At 44.5% G+C, this 25,274-nt stretch overlaps 1 protein-coding gene across 1 annotated transcript in view; it reads left to right on the forward strand.

The window, feature by feature from the left end:
* rsu1 (Ras suppressor protein 1) overlaps nt 1-24,675 on the forward strand; it is a 29,180-nt gene extending 4,505 nt beyond the window's left edge. Inside the window, exons 5-9 of the mRNA XM_079575979.1 lie at nt 759-877; nt 2,991-3,073; nt 3,141-3,255; nt 4,389-4,521; nt 23,857-24,675. Of these exons, the coding sequence (XP_079432105.1) occupies nt 759-877; nt 2,991-3,073; nt 3,141-3,255; nt 4,389-4,521; nt 23,857-23,959 (553 nt within the window). The 3' untranslated portion in view covers nt 23,960-24,675. The remainder of the gene's footprint in view (nt 1-758; nt 878-2,990; nt 3,074-3,140; nt 3,256-4,388; nt 4,522-23,856) is intronic.
* The last annotated feature ends 599 nt before the right edge of the window (nt 24,676-25,274 follow it).

The following is a 25,274-nucleotide window of genomic DNA, read 5'->3' on the forward strand; positions in this document are numbered from 1 at the left end:
TTTCATTCAGATATTTAGTTGTAAACTGTTGATAAAAGCTACAGACTAGAAAAGAATCCTTCTTGTTTTTGATGGTGACCCTCATGCTGAACTCTGAAATCTCCGCTAAAGCCCTGATGTGCAGCGCGGCAGCACCAACAGCTCCCCGCTTGTGTGGATGAGCCCGGTCTGTCTTTGGCGGCGGAGGGGGAGTGTTTACATGCACGCACACGCCCCGCGAGGATCACGGGGGGATCGACCACTCATCCATGTACCATAAGCATGTGTGGATCTAAGCCATTCTGTGGACAAAGCTGCTGTTCAGGCTGGGAGAGGAGACGCACCCTCACACTTCCACACACACTCACACTCACAACACACACAGGAGGGGGACGGGACGCACTCACACTTCCACACACACTCACACTCACAACACACACAGGAGGGGGACGGGACGCACTCACACTTCCACACACACAGGAGGGGGACGGGACGGGACGCACTTGTACGTAACAGGGGGATGTGGGTGGATAGCGGAGATGCTGCGGTGGATTTAGGCCTCTCAAAATGAGACCCTGACACCAGAGGAAGTCAATGTGTTATTGTCTACATTTAAATAAGATTGTCTATGAAATGGAATTTTCATAATCTGTCTGTCTGTCTGTCTGTCTGTCTGTCTGTCTGTCTGTCTGTCTGTCTGTCTGTCTGTCTGTCTGTCTCATTTCCAATAGGAACTTTAAATAGATGTATGTTTACCACCTGCTGGTTTGTGTGTGCAGGATGAACCGGCTGAGCACGCTGCCCAGAGGCTTCGGCTCACTCCCTGCTCTGGAAGTGCTGGATCTCACTTACAACAACCTCAACCACAGCTCTCTGCCCGGGAACTTCTTCTACCTCAGTAATAACTCACTGCATAGATGGATAGATTGGCCCTCATTTATCAAACTTGCGTACGGTGAAATCAGAGCGTATGTGGGGCGTACAAAAAATTACCGCCTGTTTTGGCATTTATCAATCTGAGCGCTCCGTGCGCTCAAATCCTACACCAAGTCAGGAGGTGGTGCACATGATACACCAATTTTAACTAAACACTAAACAGTGCTGGAAAACAGTTTTTAGCAGCATGAATTGCATTGCCACACCGCATATAATCCACATTGATGATTTAAACATGAAACAAGGCACAGCGTTAATGTTTATGGGCAGACCTGATTCAATGTTGCGCTGCATCGACCTGCTCCTCCAGGCCACGGGCCGAGCTCAGAGGCTCAGCCCGACCAGAGACACTAGAACCTGGACTGTGGGCCATAGAGACACTCATGGTGTTTTTTACATATTTTCTTTTTTAACAAAAAAGACCGCTGCTGCTGCGCAAACGTTGTGTGGATGTCCACCCCGCCTCACATGCCGCTGCCGTCGGGACACCGGGACTCACCTGGGTCTGTGCGAGGCCCTGCTCCGTGTTCTGGCTGCTTTGAGCGTCAAGTCTGTGGACCGTATTCCATGGCGCGAGCAACCCGGGTGTCAAATAAATCCTTCGACAGCACCACAGCTGTCTTCGGTCCGGACGGGTTCGGGAATGGCGCGCGCAGGGTCTGCTGACCGCACGCTCTCCTCAGGGGGAGGATCGAAGCTCGCCCCGTCGTCGGGCTGTCTTCGGTCCGGACGGGTTCGTTAGGTTCCGGTTGGCTGTGAGCTCTCCGCGCACCTGTTCCCTCCCGGAGGAAAGCTCTGCTCAGGCTGAAAGGCTATTTAGGCCTACAGCGTATTTAATAAACGTTTTTTTATTTTTTTTATTAACCTATTTCTTTTTAGTACTTTCCTGATTATGAATATTTTTGGGCGTTTCATTCAAATGACGCTGGGATTTCTCCGTGACATTTACCATCAGCTGCTTTTGCGTACGGAGAGATCTGAGCGTAAAGCACGGGTTCATAAATGCCACGCGCACTCTGGCGTATTTTGCAAATACACCCATACGTACACCGTTTTTGTACGCAATGTTGATAAATGAGGGCCATTGTGATTGTTATGAGTCATCTTTGTAAGTTTGGGCACCCCTGTAAATTTTCGTAATTTTCCTGGTGGTCTGGATAAGAAATTTCAGTTAAATATATCATATAGGAGACAACCACAGTGATATCTGAGAAGAGAAATAAAGTTTATATGATTTATGGAAAGTGTGCAAGAATTATTATTAAATTAGGCATGTGCATGTAGGCACCCTTGTCATTTTATTTATTTCAATACTTTTACCACTAATTATTAGAACTCAAAACTGGTTTGGTAACCTCAGTGACCCTTGACCCTCATACACAGTTGAATCCAATCATGATAAAAGGTATTTTAAGGAGGCCGCTTGTAAGTTTTTCTCCTCTTTGCATCTTCTCTGAAGAGTGGCAACATGGGAGCCTCAAAACAGCTCTCATATGAGCTGAAGACAATGATTGTTCGACATCATGGTTTAGAGGAAGGATACAGAAAACTGTCTCTGAGATTTAAGCTCTCAGACTCTAAGTGGAAGCTATAGAAAGTGTTTAGAGGCTGTTATTACTGCAAAAGGAGGATGCACAAAATATTGAGTTATTTTTTCTTTTGTTGTGCCTAAATTTAGGCACATGCCTAATTTTGTTTGAATAATTCTTGCACACTTTCATAAATCATATAAACTTTATTTCACTTCTCAGATATCACTGTGTTTGTCAGTTTTTTGTAACTGCTTTGTTGCCTTTTTTTTTTTTTTTTTTTACATAAAAGCGTCAAAAACGTTACAAAACAGGTGACAGGCAGGCGTCAAAAAAGTGATGAAAAACGCATACATACAACAAAAAGTGACGACATCACAAGGAAAAATCTTAGATCAGTTTTGTAGGTCTTAGCTTTCAAATGAGGCATTACACTGGCCTGTAGGCTGTAAAATGTTCGATTTAGGTAAAGCTGAACTAAGGCGGGGGTTAAGACGTTGAAACCATGAAATGATACTAACTTGAATGGTACTTTCTGTTCCAAAGCCACCCTGCGTGCGCTCTACCTCAGTGACAATGACTTCGAGGCTCTGCCAGCGGACATCGGGAAACTCGGCAAACTGCAGATAGTGAGTCTGTTATATGTGACCACAACATGTATAGGTTTCCACTTGCTGATGAAGCTCTCTTTTTCAGCTCAGTCTGAGGGACAATGACCTGATCTCTCTGCCAAAGGAGATCGGAGACTTGGTGCAGCTGAAGGAGCTCCACATCCAGGGAAACAGACTGACTGTGCTGCCTCCTGAACTAGGTACCGCTATTGCAACTTTTCTCTAATGTTATGTTTTCATATAAAAATGTGATATTGCCTAAAAATTCATTGTATTATTTTGTTTGTATATTAGTTTCTAAGATTTTGGATATCTTGTTTTCAATTGTGAAATGCATGAGTTCATAAGTTAAAAAAAATCCCATTTTGCCTTGTTTCTTTGTGTTCTAAGCTCAATATGTCAGGCTTGGAATTATCCATCTTTCCATCCATTTTCTTCCGCTTTATCTGGGGCCGGGTCGCAGAGGCAGCAGTCTCAGCAGAGATGCCCAGACTTCCCGATCCACACACACCCAGCCCAGCTGTTCTGGGATTTTAAAAATACCTCTGAAAAAGCTTCAAATATTGTCAAATCCAAGATTGGAAAGTTTGGAGTCTGTAGGAGCTGCTGAAGTGTCGAGGTCGTTGCATGAGTGGAACAAAAACTTGGAGAAAAATTTGGAGAAAAGCGGCCCTGAAGTTTGTCACATGTGCGGTGTGACACGTTTCTCCGGTCTTTTGTACGGGTGGCTTCCAGAAAGGGAATGACCATATTTGGATTATAGCATCATTTCAGGGACCCTTCAGGATACATGGATAGAAAATATAATAATATTTGTCCGAGTTCATGGGAGTTTGCCCAGCAACAAATTATCGTTTGAATAATCGTGATTGCAGTTATTACTAAAATAATCATGATTATTATTTTTTCTATAATTGAGCAGCCTCAAGGGTCGGGGGCCCTCTGCTAAGGGCTGTATGTTCCCTGTGTGACGGCAGCAGGAGCCTGGTTCATTCCCAGTGCATATTGGCCTTTGCCACTGGTTCTGTTCATTATTTTTATCGACAAAATGTCTTGACGCTGCCAGGGGCCGGAGGGGCTGGTTTGGGAACCTCGACTCGACTCGACTCGACTCGACTCTTTACACAATATTAACAACTGACAAACTGCTCATTATCAGAGAAAAGAACTTGCTTGTTGTGTGTTTAAGATTATGTTGAATCTGAAAGTAGAACCACCCCCACATTTTAAAAATTCTGTAAAAAGAAGAGAGCACTCGTCCCGGTCCAGAGGGAAACTATTTGGAACATGCTAAAAAGGACGGCAGCTGACAGTAGCGTGCTGTGTGTTGTAGGAAACCTGGACCTGACGGGGCCGAAGCAGGTGTTTAAAGCAGAGAACAACCCCTGGGTCACCCCCATCGCGGACCAGTTCCAGCTCGGAGTGTCTCACGTCTTTGAGTATGTCCGCTCCGAGACGTACAAGTAGTAAGTACAAACACCAAAGGCCAGTTTTGAGTTACTTAAATTGTATTTGGTAGTTGTTCTGTTGCTCTGCCGTTTTGAAGAGTATTCTTTGGCTGCGTCTGAAACGATCAAATACGTAGCTTCTATGTCCTGATCCTAGCTCCTGACCCTTAACCTTTCATGGGGTCAACTGTTAGACCACTATGCAGTTAGAGAACTGGAGCTTCAGCAGCATTTTCCCAATTCGACCGTCCCTACCCAGGTTTGAAATTACAGGGGAAGTGACATCACCAACAGCTGTTTCAGAAAAAACTACATTACCCTTATAATATTGGACTACACAAACATTCCTACTTCTGGCTATGGACTTCAGTGGCTCAAATAAAGAATACTCTGATCAAATATTCCAGTGGCTTATGGGATGGCACATAGCTCCTTATCGCCGATAAGGTAGCACCAGAGGTCCCTATGCTAATGCCCCAGAATACAACAAATCGCATGTGAGCACAGACTGCGGATTCTATAGTGTTGCTGTGAGAAAGCCACTTTGCTCTCTTGACTGCGCTTATTCATGTTCAGCACTTGTACAGTCCAAATCAAGCTTATGGATCAAAAGTGTGCCCCATAAAATGGACAAATGATTAGACAGCTACAAAGATAAATCCAAAACTTAAACATTGGATTTCTGTCCAAATGCTCTGTCCTGAACCTGACTGCAGTACTTCAGAAACTGGTGCATCCTGTCCGCATGTGGCTCTCCAGTGTAGCGTTGTGTGACTGGGATTGTGCTGTTTTTAAATGTGTCACGTCAGAGGCCAGAGAGCTGAAATCCTCCGTATAAATGCTCCACAGAGCGGCTCCGGGGCACGCTGTAGAACTAATCCCTCATTGTTGTGACTGGGAGCACACACCCAGGCTGCCTTTGCATACGGCCCCTCCGCCACTGCATGCTCTCACCGAATACAGCTGCCACTTAAAGAATATGCAAAGAACTGCCTTCCATTTGGAGACGACCGTATGATCGGAGAACTGTGTGGACACATGAATCACAAATATTTTCTATAGTTTTAGTGTAAGGAAAAGGAGCGTTGAGCTTGAACTGAATGATCCAAACGGAGACTAAAGGTTCAAAGAATGAAAAAGGACGAACACAGTTTTTTTTTTTTCTTGAAGGCACTTTAGCCCAACATGGCCAGACAACTCCCTCTATTCTTCACAAAGAGACTTTATCCGTTGTTCCACATAGCGCAACCCGGCCGTGCACGCGACTCTACCTTGCACACCTTTCTTTCCACCGCACACACACACGCAGTTGTTGTGGGCTGCACCCCCACAGAGGAGCATGCAGTACAGATCGTCATTAAAAGTTTTTAGAGCCGCAATGAGAACAAATGTGGACAAATGCTGCCCTCTGGTGGGACTTATGGAATCATTCAGAGGAGCCAAGCTGTATTAAAACAGAAAAGAAACTGCTAAATACAACTATGAAGGTAAGCCACATGCAAATATTAAGCTAACACCAGCTAAAGCTGACAGCGGCTAAATGCTAATATCAGCAAAATCCCCTTTCAGCACAGTCGTATGATGTTGTGAAATATTAAATCTGTATGACCTGCATGTCAATAGTGAGGTCTGTCCACTCTCTCGTTGCCAATCAGAGGCCGGAGTCTGTTCATGTCACATCAGACACGGGCCGCCCCAAAACCTATACCTGGTCAGACCGGTTTGGCCTTTGTTTTTTTTGTGTTTTTTTACGTTGTCTAACACCCAGTGAGGGGGATACAGTGATGGTTTATTTATGGAAAACTGTTGTTGTTTTGGTGTTAGGCGTGCGCGTGTTGATCTACTGTATCAAAGTAAGCCTGCGTGTAACCTACGCTCAAACAGACTTTTCAAGGCAATTTCACTTTTGTTTTCAATTTGACTTGATTCTAAGGAAGAAGACAAGAGGAAAATAATGTGAAGGTTGCCACAGAAGAGTAGCACAAGTGCTGCTTTTAATGAACCACGCCTCAGTCGGCCTCTTTTTCTTAAATCGCGCCCTCTCCCTAGTGGTGCAGCCTTAAACGCAAAACCTGTGCCACATGCAAGATCGCGCGTGTACCACGTTGCGTTTAGAGTTGCGTTTAGAGTTGCGCACGGACTGCTGGCCCATTATCTCTAGATCAAACTTTGAGAAACCAGTGCAGTGTGACCAGGGCGACAGGTGTCTTTCTTTTTTGAGGGGCAGAGCTGGAAGTGTTGCAGACTGCACATGTACGCGCATATATGGCACTTCAGAACCGAATCAGACCCATGCGTAAAGTTTCCTCATCCTGCTTGTCAAACTGTAGCTATTGTATAATGCACAGGATTTCACACACGGCTGGGGCATTAACACACCTGATGTGCGGGTTACAGGTTACACTCGTGGTCTCTGGGGTCATTTTTGACCCCGACAGAAACCCATTCATTTCAATGGACATGAGCTGATCCTCAGGTTTTTCTGTCTTTGACCTTTTGTACCGACTTCATTTGTGCTTCAAATATGAAACCATTATTATGTTTCCATCCCAGAGGACCTCCTTGACATGCACATTCACCAGATTTTGAATTCACATATTTTTTACAATAGTTACAGGGCCTAAAGCCTGAAAACAGCAGCAGCTCTCCATTCATTTAAATGGCATTTATTATTGACCTTTATTCAACCAGGATAGTCCCACTGAGATTAAGAATCTCTTTTTCAGGGGAGTCCTGGCCCCAGAGGGGAATCTATTGTACATGTTTTTAGTGGTAGGGGAAACCGGAGTACCCGGAGGAAACCTACGCAGACACGGGGAGAACATGCACAGAAAGGCCCCGTCCAGGTGGGAATCGAACCTTGGACCTTCTAGCTGTGAGGTGTGAGCGCTAACCGCTGCGCCACCGTGCCGTCCTCCATGTCTGTGATTCCAGCTATATTTTTGACTTTTGCCTTTCATATCAACTTAATTTCAACTCCAAATCCACAACATTTTTTATATACACTCCACAGGACCTCCTCTCCATGCACATTTACCAAATTTTGAATTCAGTCATTTTTTCATAGTTTTAGGACCTAAAAACAGTGCTATAACCCAGTTTCGAAATATAGCCAAACTGTGATTCTCACTCTCTTATTTCAGGAAAGTCTCTATATTCTCATCAAAAAATCTGCTCAAAGCAGAGTTTACATCTTAATTCATGAACTTTTATCAAAATATTAAATGTTCAGTGCAGTTTGACAGTGAAAGTAAAGTACAGTAGAGCAGAATGTGTTTGTATAACGTTTACAGCTTTGTTTTTCCAAAGAGCTGGCATTCTATAAACACTAGACAGATGCACATTTATTTATACAAAATCATCTTTTTTGATCATGATCTCTTCCAAAACTACTCAAAGCACTGATATGCATCAGATTTTAGGATCTGTGATCAAAGTCTGACTGTTCACAGCCTTTTGTCTCTGCAGGTATATTTTATTTGAAGCACGAATGAAGTCGGTACAAAAGGTCAAAGACAGAAAACATCTAAGATCGGCTCATGTCCATTGAAATGAATGGGGTTTTGCCTGACCCCAGAGACCACGAGTGTAACTATTTGCTCTCATTCAAAAATGAAACATTTTTCAAAAACAGAACCTGCTCTACCTTTCAGCCTCTCCCAGTGCCCAATTCACCAAATACTTCCAGTTATATCCACTTCAGGATTGTCAGTGTTACAGGGCCATTTTTGCCTCAAAAACTTTTTTTTTACATAAACGTGTCCCACCGACCGAAAAAATAATAAAAAATGGTAAAATTTACTATCAGTGCATTGTTATGAAGTCACACTAAAGATAGAACCCACATTTGTTTCAAAATGTTATTTTATGAGTGAAATATTAGAGAAACAAAATGGGGTCAAAAATGACCCCAGGTCAGTGTAACTATTTGTTCTCATTCAAATGTATGAGAAAACTAAAAAATTGCACTGAATTGGACTATTTCCACTTGGAAACTGACCAGATAGTCCGAGTTATCCTCAGAATTAGATTTTTGATATTTTCTGACTGTTGTTTGTTCAGGATTTGCTGATTTTTTTTTTTTACATAAACAAGGCCTACACACTAAACAAAACAAAAAAAAAAGGCACAAAAATTTAGTATCAGGCCATTAGTCTGAATTACACTAAAGATATAACCCAAACTTATTGAAAAATTATATTTTATGACTGAGATGTTATAGAGACAAAATGGGGTCAAAAATGACCCCAGGTGACCACGAGTGTAACTCTGCTCAATTCAAATCTACACTTGAATTTACTGAGAAATTTCTAAAGCTTACTTGGTACTACATTTTAAATTTTTGGCCCTTTGAAACTTGTACAACTGTTGCTGACCGGCACCACGGACATTCTGTGAACAAGGTGTGGACAGTCCTACATTTCCGTGATGGTGTGGACATTGGTGAAGCTCTTGTGGGACCCGTCATCAAGTGAACTCCTGTTAGCTTAGTCTTAATTAGCGCCTTGTGTTTGCCCCTCTCTGCGGCACTCACAGGCCGCTCACTCCTCCATAGGAAAACAGTCCAGAGCTGGCAGCTGAACGAGGAGGAGGAGGCAGGAGGAAGGCCCAGGCAGATCAATGGCCTTTGCCCTCTCCGAGCATTCATCTCCCTCTCAAACACACACACACACACACACTCTTCCTATAAGTGCACATGTAACTGTTTAACACCAGACAACTCTAGTCATTAATTAAACCTTGTGGAATACAGAGGCCATAAAGCATTTTTCACAATCTGAATCCATTCAAGCTGCTTTCTACCCTTTCTCTAATTGGCCTTTACACTGACGCGCTCCGCTCAAATACGCTAATACCAAACACTGCAGGCCCTCTGCATCCCTGCGCACAATTACTAACAGTCCACTCTTAAGGTGAGTGGAGCAGGCGTGAGTCTGAGTTTGGTATAAAATGCACGTTAAAACAGTGGAGTTTAGGTGGAGTTTTGAAGGCACTCTTTGTCCAGGGCTCATGGGACTGAGGCGGCACAGTTAGAGCAGTCTGTCGGATCCTCATTTGGAGGAAAATAGGGATCTATAGAGAAAAGTCCAATATTTTCTTCTCTAACACTTGGACTTCTCCAATACTCCAGATACACGAGTGTGAAAGAAGGGTCTGTTTGTCTTTCCTCTTTTAAACACGGACTTGCTTATTATCTTAGAGTAGGACTATGCAGTCAATGACTTTTACAATTATTCACATTATTCCATACATTACAAATGTGTAGAATTTATTTAGTGAAAAATAACAGTGCATTAGTTTTGTCCTTTTCTACACACTCGCATTGTCTTTACCTTGCATTTTAATAATAATGGCTTATACTTGAATTGTGCTTTACAAGCCTGTGTTACCAATTTTCACAAAGCATTGCACTGTTGTCATTTTTCAATTACTCCACATTTGTTTATGTTTGTAGCCACAGCTGCCCTGGAGTAGACAGAAGTGAAGCTCCCCTCCAAACCCGCTGTTGCTATTGGAAAACATGCATCATCTGATGCATCTTGGGAACATCAGTGTTCCCAAGATGCACCTATATTTGTGCGTCACGTGACCGCTTTGGGCTGTGTTTCAAGTTTTTTGGGGCCGTTCAACTGGTGGAAAGTGTATAGTTTACTCAAACCTGTGCGAGTGGTTCAAAACTCTTGATGAGGGAACAGTATTATAAAAGGTCGACTGTACTTCCTAAAAAGACTGCGCTCTCTCGAGGTGTCTGACGGTAACGCCGGGGCTGCGGTGTGAACACTGGTGACACTGAATGCCGGACTTTCATTATCTTGCTGCTCCTGTTCTGAAAGGTGCCAACAGTTGTCTGTGGCCAGCTGCTCATCTCCAGCCTTTATAAATATTCCATCTGTGGAGCACACTCAGGAGGAGGCCACAGGGCTGAGAAGGCTTTCTGACACAAGTCCACACTTAACTCTCTTTTATAACTCGGCACACCACACTTTTCACACTGAAAATAGCAGTAACCTCCGACCAAAGCTGACTTTGCTCTGAAGTCACACCCGGTGGTTTTTGGAGAAACATCATTTATATGAGGTTTATATCATCAGAACATGGAAGCACTACATGTATCAAAACCAGGACGTAACCGGGCGCCACCACTCTCCCCTCATCATGTCGTGCTGATTATTCTCTTTCACATAGTCAGATCATTCTTAGGCTTTACTCTAGTTTTAGTTGACAAACATGTTATGTAATAAAACAGTGGCACAAGTGATGGTAACTGGATTCTGTTCAGGGAGGTTGCTGTGGTCCTCTCTGAGCCACCAGCCACTGTGCATCACTGTTGTGTGCTGCCTCCTTCTCCCATATGCCTTTCCAGTACTGTTCAGTTTCCTGCCTTGGTGGGTCTGCTCTGTTATTGTTACCCTGCCACTGAGCGTACACTTTCGCTGGTTGAGTTGCGAACAGACGATTTACTCGTCTGGCTTCGTTGTCTCTCGTGTACCTCTTTAGGCGGCTGGCCAAGGCTTGGAGCCTTTGTTTGACAAGCCACTTGCACAAGTCTCCATCAAATGTGGCATATTCCAAGGAGACGCCCTGTCCCCACTGCTGTTCTGCATAGGTCTGAACCCCCTCAGCCAAATAATCAACAAGACTGGCTATGGATACCGACTCAGGAACGGGGCCACCATCAGTCACCTCCTCTACATGGATGACATCAAGCTGTACGCTAAGAATGAGCGAGACATCGACTCACTGATCCAGACCACCCGGATATACAGTGCAGACATTGGGATGTCATTCGGACTAGAGAAGTGTGGTCGGATGGTGACTAAGAGAGGGAAGGTAGTCCACACAGAAGGTCTCACTCCCAGAAGGAACAATAGCAGACATTGAGGACAGTTACAAGTACCTCGGAATCCCACAAGCAAATGGCAACCTCGAAGAGGTGACAAGGAAAGCGGCTACGGCCAAATACCTGCAACGAGTAAGGCAAGTCCTAAGAAGCAGCTCAATGGCAAGAACAAGTCCCGGGCAATAAACAGCTACGCCCTGCCAGTAATCAGATACCCTGCAGGAATAATAAGCTGCCAAAGGATGAGATACAGACCACAGATGTTAAGATGCGAAAGCTCCTAACCATGCACGGAGGGTTCCACCCCAAATCCAGCACCCTGAGACTGTACGCTAGCCGTAAGGAAGGAGGCCGAGGACTAGTGAGTGTGAGAGCCACTATCCAGGATGAAACATGCAAGATCCATAAGTACATCAAGGACAAGGCTCCGACAGATGACGTGCTCAGTGAATGTCTCAGAAAATGGGGAACTGAAGATGAGGTGCTGGAGGTCCCGGCATGGGAGGACAAGCCCCTACACGGCATGTACCACCGAAACATAACTGAATTGGCTGATATACAGATATCCTACCAATAGCTAGACAGAGCCGGACTAAAGGACAGCACAGAGGCACTCATCATGGCTGCACAGGAGCAGGCCTTGAGCACCAGAGCAATAGAGGCCCAGATCTACCACACCAGACAAGACCCCAGGTGTAGACTGTGCAAAGAGGCCAATGAGACAATCCAGCACATAACTGCGGGGTGTAAGATGCTGCAGGGAAAGCTTACATGGAGCGCCATAACCAAGTGGCTGGTGTAGTGTACAGGAACATCTGTGCAGAGTATGGGCTGGAAACCCCAAGGTCAAAGTGGGAAACACCTCCAAAGGTGGTAGAGAATGACCTAGCCAAGATCCTGTGGGACTTCCAGATACAGACGGACAAAATGGTAATGGCGAACCAACCGGACATTGTGGTGGTGGACAAAGAGCAGAGGAAAGCCATTGTGGTCGACATAGCAATACCAAGCGACTTCAACATCAGGAAAAAGGAAAACGAGAAACTAGAGAAATACCAGGGGCTCAGAGAAGAGCTGGAGAAAACCTGGAGGGTGAAGGCATCAGTGGTGCCCGTGGTCGTTGGGGCACTCGGGGCAGTGACCCCCAAACTGGAGGAGTGGCTCCAGCAGATCCCAGGAAATACATCAGACATCTCGGTCCAGAAAAGTGCAGTTCTAGGAACAGCAAAGATACTGCTCAGAACCCTCAAGCTCCCAGGCCTCTGGTAGAGGACCCGAGCAGGAGGAAAAAGAGACCGCCCGCGGAGGGTGAGGAAGAGTTTTTTTTTTTTTTTTATATATATATAAAAACTAACTCTTCCTCACCTGGACGTCCCACAGGATCTTGGCTCGGTCATTCTCAACCACCACACAGATGTTCCTGTGCACTATACCAGCCGCGCAAATATGACCACATCACCCCTGTCCTCCGGTCCCTTCATTGGCTGCCCATTCACCACAGAATCCACTACAAAATCTGCCTCCTCACATACCAGTGTGTCCATGGAACAGCTCCGGCATACCTCACTGAGCTCCTTACCCCACACACCACCACAAGGCGCCTACGGTCCACTTTCACCCACACCCTTCACCAGCCCGGGACCAAGCTCTCCACAATGGGCGACAGGGCCTTTAAGGCAGTTGCCCCGAGACTCTGGAATGCCCTGCCAGAGTCCCTGAGGGTTCCCCAGAGTGTTGAGGCCTTTAAAAAAGGCCTAAAAACACATTTATTTTTAAAGGCCTTTTCAGACTAATTTGTTTGTTTGCTGTGTTGTTTTTACTATGTGAATGTTCTTTTTGTTTTTATCAGATTTTATTCCTCTGTTGTAGCACTTTGAGGTTTCGCTGAAATGTAAAGTGCAATATAAATAAAATTTATTATTATTATTATTATCACTTGGTTATGGCGCTCCATGTAAGCTTTCCCTGCAGCATCTTACACCCCGCAGTTATGTGCTGGATTGTCTCATTGGCCTCTTTGCACAGTCTACACCTGGGGTCTTGTCTGGTGTGGTAGATCTGGGCCTCTATTGCTCTGGTGCTCAAGGCCTGCTCCTGTGCAGCCATGATGAGCCTCTGTGCTGTCCTTTAGTCCGGCTCTGTCTAGCCATTGGTAGGATTTCTGAATATCCGCCACAGTTATGTTTGGGTGGTACATGCCGTGTAGCGTACAGTCTCAGAGTGCTGGATTTGGGGTCTGTATCTCATCCTTTGGCAGCTTATTATTCCTGCAGGGTATCTGATTACTGGCAGGGCGTAGCTGCTTATTGCCCGGGACTTGTTCTTGCCATTGAGCTGCTTCTTAGGACTTGCCTTACTCGTTGCAGGTATTTGGCCGTAGCCGCTTTCCCTGTCACCTCTTCGAGGTTGCCATTTGCTTGTGGGATTCCGAGGTACTTGTAACTGTCCTCAATGTCTGCTATTGTTCCTTCTGGGAGTGAGACCCCTTCTGTGTGGACTACCTTCCCTCTCTGAGGCACCATCCGACCACACTTCTCTAGTCCGAATGACATCCCAATGTCTGCACTGTATATCCGGGTGATCTGGATCAGTGAGTCGATGTCTCGCTCATTCTTAGCGTACAGCTTGATGTCATCCATGTAGAGGAGGTGACTGATGGTGGCCCCGTTCCTGAGTCGGTATCCATAGCCAGTCTTGTTGATTATTTGGCTGAGGGGGTTCAGACCTATGCAGAACAGCAGTGGGGACAGGGCGTCTCCTTGGAATATGCCACATTTGATGGAGACTTGTGCAAGTGGCTTGCATATATATATATATATATATATATATATATAATATATATATATATATATATATATGCATCTCCAGAAATCAACAACACTCTGGATAACTAAGAAATGAGGCCCTATGTCAAAAATCCTGAAATATAGATACAGGGGGCATCGCGTCATAGAAGGGGGCATGGCCTCGCCAAGGGGGAAAATAGAATCTTTAGAGAAATACACTCTCTTCCTCTTCACACTCTTCCACTCTTTTTAGCCATTTTCTGGTGGAATATGGACTTATTTATCACACATAAATAAAGTCAAGTCTAAATCGGACCCATCTGGATATTTTCCCACAGCAAATTGTTCTGTAGAAGTGAAATAACGGCAGTTGTAGCTAGTGCTAGCTAACCGTTAGCATTAGCCCGATGCTACCATGAAGCATCATGTTAGCATTCTCTGTTATTTGTATATTTATGGGCTGTTGAACCACTTGCTCCTCTCCATGTCTTTGTATCTTTATTTAGTAGAAAACTATATTCATAATTCAGCGTTTGTTAGAGTAGTTTTTAAATAATTAGAAAAAGTTTAGATTTTTCTCAATTGTTTTTCCCCTTAACTGTTTGCAAACATAACCATATATGGGCCATTCCAGAGATGCCGTCTGTATCTATCCCTTTAAATGAGCCATTCTGCTGTTCCCTGCAACAACTATAATCATGCTTAGGAACAAAATAAGTAAGGGTGTGTCCCCGTTTCAGAGCGTGGTGTCCTGCACTGGTCAGCTCCTCCTCCTGCATCTCCCTGCGCTCCGCTACGGTCTTTCACCTTCACTTGATTTGTCCCTTTTTTGTTTCCTGTAGCTTCTCTTCTGACACCTCCACTGTGCTGCACTGTGCGGGACTATTGGTGCCTCTTCAGTGTTTCAGAAGAGGATATGTGTAGGTCTCAATTCTCAAATGTCTTTAGCTTAAATGTCTATAGTAGTGCAGTAAAAACACAGCAAAGATGCAGTAAAAACACAGCAACGATGTTCAAAATCATCCAGTAAAACAATGTAGAACAAAGAAACTACAATGGCAGTTCGCAGAAAAAGACAAAAAGCGCTGCTGTACCAAGAGAGAGGGACATTGCTGCTGCTTTAGATAAATAGAACGGAAGTTTTTCTTTGTAAAACAGACAAGAGAGGATCTGAGGCTCTGACTTAGTCAGTTCCTCAGGGATCCTCTCTTCTGTTTTACAACACTGATGATACCTGATCTTTGAAGAGCTATTTCTGGACCCATTGATTCACTCACCTTTTCTGACTTTTTTTTTTTTTACAGAAGATTTTCTTTTTTCATAGCCTGGCATATACAGTGCCTCTCGAAAGTATTCATACACCTTGGACTTTTGCACATTTTGTCATGTTTACAACCCTAAACATAAAGATTTTATTTAGATTATTTTACTGAACCACAGCTCTGAGGGCCTAAAAGAACAGCTGAAATTATACTGAGAGTAGATTACACACAGGTGGCCTCTATTTAATGGTCAGGCCAAGGAGTGAACATTCTGGAGTCAATAGGAATGTTTTAAAGGCAATTTAATGCACTCAGAAAATGCTGTATGAATACTTATGCATGCCCCACTTTTCACTTTTCTATTTTTTGAAAAATAACAGAATCATGTATCATTTTGCTTTCACTTCACAGTTGTCGGTTACTTGTGTGTGAACGTTCAGTAAAAAAATCAAAATAAAATCTTTATGTTTAGGGTTGTAAACATGACAAAATGTGCAAAAGTTCAAGGTGTATGAATACTTTCGAGAGGCACTGTAGTGGTCTATGTTGTTGTTTTTTGTCTTTGTCATTGGAACCATTGTTATTATAGCAACAGCTACACTTTTAAAGTTGGTATTACTTTTAATTCATGTACTTTTTATTTACAGTCAAGTGTTTCTCAGTGCCCCCCGAAGCCCCTCTGCTGTGGGGCCCCAGTCCCTCTGCTGCCTGTGTCAGCTCCGCCCCTGTTCCTAGTGTGCTCTGCTGACATGTGCAAAAGTACAGTGAAAATGCCTGTTAGCAGACTTATTCCTCTCTGTAGATGATGTTCTTAACCACCTGTAGGATGTGGTTCTGGTTGGACCGCTGACAGTCACACCCCTGAACTCCTCCTGTCAGTGTCATGTTGACAGCCCCCCCTCTCCCAGGACCCCCTCTTTTAGAGATAGTTCAGCACCCATGGGACCCCAGCACCCTGCCCCGGCTCACCTCCCCACTGGGACCTGTCTGCTTTCTCTGACGGACGCTCAGCACCAGTCCAACATGAAGCAAGTGGGCATTGTAGACTGATTATGGATTAAGCCCTTCTGGTCTGTTTTGGGGGAGGCTTTTTTCCTTTTTCCACATCAGAGAAACCTTTCATTGTTGTCTGTAGCACGTAGATCTCAAACTGTAAGGATCTATTTGTCAGACACCGCAGTTTCAACTTTTGGGCCAGATTTTTTGCTCATGAAAATTAAATAGCCATGGACTTTTTTTCCCAGTTGATGTGTGTATACTGTCACCTGCAGAATCTCGGTTTATAAACAATACACATAAAGTCACTTTGCTATCATACACTTACTGCAGGGCACTGCAGTCTATGGGAAAATCCCACATTTTATAACGATGCCTGCCAACAAGGAGGCTGGTTCGATTCGGGTGAAAACTTGGTTTAGACTAGATTTTGGCCGTACCCTCTGGGAGGGTCGTAAGGGTTCAAAGACGATTTCAAGGTGAAATATAAAAGAAATAGCCTCTATTAGTATAATGTATGTGTAATACAGCATATGATTTGTGAATTCCAACCAAATATCAAAACCAACTGTCTCACTGCTTGACATGCACTTCATTTGAAATGTTTTGGAAGTAGTAAGAGGCAATAGTTTTGTTTACAGTGGGGGTCTGAATTGTTGGCATGGCAATTTTGGGGGGTTGTGGCCAAAAAGGTTTGGGAAAACCTGCACTAGACACTCCCATGAACTATAAACATACATAGTAGATCAATCTTGTATGTAGCTACTCCTGAGCAACACCCTGGGTCCCTGGGTGCTGTTCTGCTGTCCTCCACAGTGCCTTTGTGGAAGGATGAAATTGAATTTATTTTTTTTTATTTTATCAGGGATAATGTACAGAAGACATTAGTCTAAAATAGAAGTGGTGTCATGTGCCAGGATATAGCAAACATGCTCATTTCCGCAGTCCCAGTTTGATATTAAAGGTTCATAAAATGTACACAGAATAATACATGGAGTATCATTTCAGTCACTAAAAACACTTCCCACTCCAGGAAACTATCACTCACTCATCGTTTACACCGCTTACATCACAGTCATTCAGTGCGACAGGTTTGCTTTGGTAAAAACCACTGTTCGATCAGGTTTATAAATGTACTATAGTTTGTGCATGAAATAATTTTGTTTGGAAGAGTGTTCCAAAGGCTCGCTGCTTTAGAAAAAAATGGCCAATTATCCCTAGGGTCAAATATGCAGACCAGGGTTCTACAAACACCTGTCCAGGAATGTTATTAGAGAGAAGACTGAGATATAAACTGTTCATGAGTCCAACTATAGGAATAGCAGCTTTTCTTCTGAAGTTTTCTGCAGAGGACATTTTATTATCTACATGACTACAACCGTTTCTGACTGCTACCTTTACGGTCTTCTTTCACATACCACCCCTCCACAGTGTGGGCTCTTATAGACCTCAGTTGTACTGGTTTGCCAAGCCCATCTTTAAAATCTCCGCATGGGCACATCGCTGCTCTTCTCCCCTCTCTCTGTGCATTAAAATGAGCGGCAGGCAGTGGGAGAACAGAGCGCGGAGGGAAGTGAGGGAGACAATTATTTCTGAGGGCTGCAGCAGGAGCAGGGCCTTTCCAGTCGGGTGAGCTCTTTGGTGTGGGGAGCACCCATGGGAGAGACGTGACAGCCCCACTGTTCACATCTGTACTGTTTATGTACAACACGGACGCGGCTTTAGCAGAGACTGCCCATGGAACCGTGAGGACACCGTTGGCACTGCATGGTCATCATATAGAACATATCTGATCAGTTTGTGTGCGAGCAGAGATGCTCACATTGTTGTGTTCTGGTGTTGTGATGTAATAGAGATCTCTGTTAAAGGTGTGCGTGATCCCTGATCATGTTGGTACAGTTCTGCACAGCGTTATCATACAGTATGATACTTAACAGCGGCATCTGGTGGTTTGAACATGGCAAGGGTCAATGACATGGCGTGCCTATTTTCGTGTCCGAGTGTTGTATTTCTTTTAAAAATAATTTGATCCATTCATTTCAAGTATAACTTTAGTCTACAAACCTATTTTAGTTTAAACAGACTTTCAACACATTTCAATAATATATATACAGTGGGGAAAAAAAGTATTTGGCCAAAATCCAATAGAATGTCTATGTGAAACTGACCAAATACTTTTTTTCCCCACTGTATGTATATGTATATGTATATGTATATGTATATGTATATGTATATGTATATGTATGTATATATATATATATATATATATATATATATACAATCTCCTAACCATGCACGGAGGGTTCCACCCCAAATCCAGCACCCTGAGACTGTACGCTAGCCGTAAGGAAGGAGGCCGAGGACTAGTGAGTGTGAGAGCCACTATCCAGGATGAAACATCCAAGATCCATAAGTGCATCAAGGACAAGGCTCCGACAGATGACGTGCTCAGTGAATGTCTCAGACAATGGGGAACAGAAGATGAGGTGCTGGAGGTCCCGGCATGGGAGGACAAGCCCCTACACGGGATGTACCACCGAAACATAACTGAAGTGGCGGATATACAGAAATCCTACCAATGGCTAGTCAGAGGCGGACTAAAGGACAGCACAGAGGCTCATCATGGCTGCACAGGAGCAGGCCTTGATCTATCACACCAGACAAGACCCCAGGTGTAGACTGTGCAAAGAGGCCAATGAGACAATCCAGCTTTACATAACTGCAGGGTGTAAGATGCTGCAGGGAAAGCTTACATGGAGCGCCATAACCAAGTGGCTGGTATAGTGTACAGGAACATCTGTGCAGAGTATGGGCTGGAAACCCCAAGGTCAAAGTGGGAAACACCTCCAAAGGTGGTCGAGAATGACCGAGCCAAGATCCTGTGGGACTTCCAGATACAAACGGACAAAATGGTAATAGCGAACCAACCGGACATTGTGGTGGTGGACAAAGAGCAGAGGAAAGCCATTGTGGTCGACATAGCAATACCAAGACTTCAACATCAGGAAAAAGGAACATGAGAAACTAGAGAAATACCAGGGGCTCAGAGAAGAGCTGGAGAAAACCTGGAGGGTGAGGGCATCAGTGGTGCCCGTGGTCGTTGGGGCACTCGGGGCAGTGACCCCCAAACTGGAGGAGTGGCTCCAGCAGATCCCAGGAAATACATCAGACATCTCGGTCCAGAAAAGTGCAGTTCTAGGAACAGCAAAGATACTGCGCAGAACCCTCAAGCTCCCAGGCCTCTGGTAGAGGACCCGAGCAGGAGGAAAAAGAGAGAGACCGCCCGCGGAGGGTGAGGAAGAGGTTTTTTATATATATATATATATATATATATATATATATATATATATATTGCACTTGCATAAATACTGTCTAATGACTGTTGTGATACGTATTGGAACTATATTACCTAAGGCGGAGTGATATACACTTGGCGATAGTACCAGCATAGCAATGCCCTGCAGTTGTATTCTGTTCCCAAGTACGCTTAAGTAAACATAAATACCAACCTATCTCCGAGCCTCATTCTTAAGTATCAAATAATACTTCAATGACGATCATTAGGCTATTTCATTTCACAACCAACTTATTATTTTTTATATTGCACTTGCACCGTGATGCACCAAACCACGGGTCCTGCACCGTGAACTGAACCGTGAGAGCTGAACCCCGAATATATATCCATAATTATTCCACTGTCTCTTGAATTCTATTCCCTGAGTTTAGCGAACATATTGTCGTTGTAGTTTATAAGACAGGAGCACGGGTGCATCAAACACTCCAATTGCAGTTGGTTTGAAATTATTTTTAGCATTCATTATTTTACACATTTGTAGTGGCCATAGTTTTTGGAATGGGTTGGGAACCACTGGTCTACTTAGTGCGGGTCTACAGCTATACTGAGTGACGGATTATAGGGACTATACTGGACATTTCTTTGTAATAACTCATCATCTCAGAAGATCAAATGTGGAGACTAGCGAGGCCCGGCCTGGCCGGGCCTCGCTAGTAGATAATATATATATATAGTAGATAGTATATATATATATTTATATATTTTAAATGTTTTTCACACCTCAGACGATAACAAACAATGTTATAGTCAGTGTTAGAAGTGCAGGTTTACATCATAGTGCAAGTGGTTGATAAAGTGACGCAGTTAAGTGATGTAAATACAGGGATTATTGCATGTATTCTGCAGAGGGGTTTTTGCACATGTTACTTTACAGTCTCGTTATACAGTCTGACAGCAGTGGGGATGAAGGCCTTGTGGTAGCGCTTCTTCTTGCACTGAGGGTGTCTCAGGCTTCCACTGAAAGAGCTGCTCAGCTCCTCTACAGTCCCGTGCAGTGGGTGGGAGGTGTTGTCCATGATGGAGGTGAGCTTGGCTAACACCCTCCTGTCCCTTGTTTATTTTTTTTTATTTTTTTTGTATACTTTATTGTCCCCGTAGGGAAATTCGTCCTCTGCATTTAACCCATCCTTCGATGCCGCTGGGGCAACCCGTAAGGAGCAGTGGGCGACGGCTGTGCCGCGCCAGGGGACCCATCTCCATGATGTAGAGCCAGGCTGATGGTCAGAATCACCTGGCTGGAGGATTCACCTATTGCACATGTTTTTAGTGGTAGGGGAAACCGGAGTACCAGGAGGAAACCTACGCAGACACGGGGAGAACATGCAAACTCCACACAGAAAGGCCCCGTCCTGGTGGGAGTCGAACCCGGGACCTTCTAGCTGTGAAGCGGAGGCGCTAACTGCTGCGCTACCGTGCCGCCCACCTCCTCCACAGAGTCCAGGGGGCAGCCCAGGACGGAGGTGGCCCTCCTGACCAGCTTGTTCAGTCTGTTCTTGTCCCGCTCTGTGCGGCTCGGGGCCCAGCACACGGCAGCGTAGTGGAGAGCAGAGGCCACCACAGAGTCATAAAAAGTCCTGAGCAGAGGCCTGCTCACTCCAAACGACCTCAGTCTCCTCAGAAGGTGGAGGTGACTTTGGCCCTTCTTGTACAGGGAGTTGGTGTTGTGGGACCAGTCCAGTTTATTGTTGAGGTGAACACCCAGGTACTTGAAACTGTCCACCTCCTCAATGTAGCGTCCGTTGTAGCATGTAGATGACGGCGTCCTGTACTCCGATGTTGGGCCTGTAGGCAAACTGCAGCGGGTCCAGGGTGGAGCTCACCACAGAGTGGAGGTGGATGAGGATGAGCCGCCCCATCCTCATGTGTCAGGTGGTGCAACCGTCTGAGCAAATGACCCAAAAATTAAAAATAAAACATCATAGCATAATTTTATGTTAAAGGGACTAGATGCAAATTCATCATTTTATGCTCACTACTGCCACCTCAGGTCTGGCGTGTAACTGCACCTTCTATATTAAGCTCGTACATGACGGCACTTCGGACCCGAATTAACACCCTTTTGAGTGACAGTGCAGGATTGAAGAGGCAGTTGTGGTGAACAGGTCTGGGATCATTCCACCCAATAGGACATTGCTAGAACATGTAGGGGGAGGAATATACATATTTTTTACATTTTTGAACTTGTTTTTAAATATCTTTCAAACCCTATCTCTAAGGGTGCGCCCAGCCACCCTGCAAAACTAATTCCATCCACTTGCATACAAATCGAGAGCTTTGCTCGCAGACTCGGCTTCTTCTTCATCACAACAGCCTGATACCGCAATCAAAGTCCTTCACATCCTCTGATTAGGAAGCAGAGAAGGGGGAATTGTCCATCACCCAGGCTGAGCGCTCCTCGGTGGCAGGGCTCTGAGGGTGGATAAGATTCGTTCTGAGTACCTTAAGTCTCTGGATGTTGTAGGACTGTCTTGGCTGACACGTCTCTGCAACATCACGTGGTGGTCAGGGACATTGCCTCTGGATTGGCAGACCGGGGGGGGTGGTCCCTCTCTTTGAGGGGGACCGGAGGGTGTGCTCCAACTACAGAGTGATCACACTCCTCAGCCTCCCCAGTAGGGTCTACTCCAGGGTGTTGGAGAGGATGATCCGGCCGATAGTTAGACAGACAGTAAGTCAAAACTGTTGGTCTCATATTGGTCACCGCCAGGGCTGCCCTTTGTCACCAGTTCTGGTCATCACTTTTCTTTTGTAGGCGCCGCTAGACGCTGGAGGGTGTCCATTTTGGGAGCCTCAGGATCTCATCTCTGCTGTTTGCAGATGATGATGTTCTGTTGGCTTCATCAAATCCGGACCTCCAGGACTTCCAAATCCAAGTCCATGGGTCTGTCCTGGTCAGTGGAGAGTTCTTGCCTCAAATGGAGAGTTCAAGTGTCTCGTTCTCAGTGAGTGACGGATGGAGCGGGAGATTGACAGACGGATTAGTGCAACATCGGCAGTGATGTGGTCGCTGTATCAGACTGTAAACAAGATATAACGGTGAAATAATAAAGAAATGCTAAGTGCTTTGACGGTAGCAGCAAATAACAAAATTAGTCTGTCTGATGTTGGTCCATTGAACTGGCGCCCCCTGCTGCTCACTCCAGTGTGCTGCATACAAATGACACAGTGAAAGTGTCCACTCATTTCAACAGATCACTAATTAGATCTTGCTACATCAATAATCATGTCAGCGAGCTAATTGTAGGTATGGATAGCTCCCGGGCCAACAAGGCCTTTGTGTGGGGTTTACATGTTCTCCCTGTGTCTGCGTAGGTTTTCTCCAGGTGCTCCGGTTTCCCCGGAAACGTTTCGAAAACGTGTATAATAGGCCAAGATGAATAGAGAAAAAAGAGTGTGTTTGTGACTGTGAATTAGAGACGACAGATGGAAATTAGCCCATGGCTACAATCTGGTGTGGCATGAGTCTTGTGTGTTCATTTACATGCACTGTCCTGACCAAATAAATAAATAGGCTGCAAACAATGTATTACAGTTTAAATTTATCAGGTCAGTCAAAATAAATGTTCTTTAACTGAACAATATACTTTTTGTTGGCATGTTTTTTTTTTTCATTAAGCAACAGTACCTTGTAAAATTGTAAATTGAATTCTGTATTTCTATTATGAAGCTGATTTTTTTAAACCTGGAAAACTAATCATGGATGAAGTAGTCGAGGATTTTGCCTCCGCGTTCTCGTCAGTTTATATTCAGTTAATACTTTCTGAATTGGACACAGCTGTGGTCACGTCCGCTAATTGCTGATTGGTTTATTTCACTGACAATCTGTGTGCGTTAGGCCCGCCCGTTCAAACTGGACAGGGAATAGTATGGCAGAGCCAGGCAAGGTCTGATTTTGCATTCACAGGACACATTACCTGCACCAGCCAAAAGGGGGCAGCGTGTCAATGCTGGACAGATACCCGGAAGTGGACTGACTATCAAGTTTCCACAGTGATATGGACTGGTGACACTCTCTGGAGATTTAAATGTCATCTGGGTTGTGTCGGTAGTGTCTCGAGGTGATAACTAAACATACCACTCTGATAGTTCTATTTCTTCTTTGTGTGTTGACAGCCTGTACGGACGACACATGCAAGCCAACCCCGAACCTCCCAAGAAGAACAACGACAAGACCAAAAAGATCAGCCGCAAACCACTGGCTGCGAAGAACAAATGAGGGAGCGACCCTACATCACTGCATGTGCCTATCCTCCCAAACAGACTTCCTTTTCTATATGCAACGATACCAGAGTGTTCTTCAAATACGCGTCCTGTTTTAATATGATTTCTACTGCTTTGTTTTATATCACTGTGCTGTTCCAGTATGTATGCCTTAAAAGAATGGAAGCTGGTTTCCTCCAAACTTAGTCCTCAACCTATTATTGTGCAGAGCAGCAGGAAAGTACAGCTTGTTTGGCTCGGGTTCCTAATGAATTGAATATACTTGTGGAGTCCAATGCGAATGCGAGGTGGAACTAAGAAACGGACTGAATCAATGAGAGGAATGTGACGTATGACCTGTTCACAGTCTGGTCTGAGCGGGGACTGCTGTAGGTCGCTTCAAAATCAAAGGGCAAACGCTGTTCATTTTTTAAACATATTTTAATTCAGTTTTAGTGTTTTTTTTATGCCAAAATGTTGAATAGTTCTCTACAATTTTAGTCTGGTTTAAGTTGACTAAAAATGAATTAAGTCAACTTTACATTTAAAATATGTATTATAATGATATTTAATCAAGGTCCTCTGCTTCATGGAGCTTCTTTCACATGGTCAAAGCTCAGAGCTGTTCCTTTGGCAGTGGATTGAAATGACAAGAGGCTCTTTCAAACTGTCATTGAATATTTTGATGATTTTTGTCTCTTTTCATTTTTATTTAGTCACATGACAAAACTATCTGGACATTTTTGTCACAGTTTTAGTCTTAGTACTTTTAATTTAGTTTTAGTTTAATGTTGGTCAGCCAAAAATATCACTTTGACTAAAATTATGACGAAATTAACACTGGTGTCAAAGGACAGTTGCTCTTGACTCTCCAGGACAGAAGCAATCCACCAAAGAGCAATCCTTAACAGCTGGTATTTTGAAAAGTTGGTTTAGTGCGCCGCAGGGAAACCTACTCTCTATGGAGCAGTACCAGACTGTATAGAATCAGGCTGGTCATTAATGGTTTTATAGAGCGCTTTCCCACCTACATTAGGCCCTCGAAGCGCTTTCGCTTTATTTAGTTCCATTACATTTTGGTTAAGACCACACCGCCTTTGCTCTGCCCAATCCCGTCAGACCTTGGAAGCTCAGCAGGGAAGGGCCTGGTCGGTACTTGGATGGCAGACCGTTTAGTAACACCAGGAAGCCTAGCGAATGTAATGCATGAGTGAGTGGTTGGTGGTGGTCGGAGGGGCCGATGGCGCAGACTGGTTGCCTCGCTTTTGTCAGTCTACCCCAGGGCAGCTGTGGCTACAATAGTAGCATACCACCACCAAGTATGGAGTGAA

The sequence above is a fragment of the Gobius niger genome, assembly GCF_951799975.1.
Source record: "Gobius niger genome assembly, chromosome: 18".
Classification (NCBI taxonomy): Eukaryota; Metazoa; Chordata; class Actinopteri; order Gobiiformes; family Gobiidae; genus Gobius; species Gobius niger.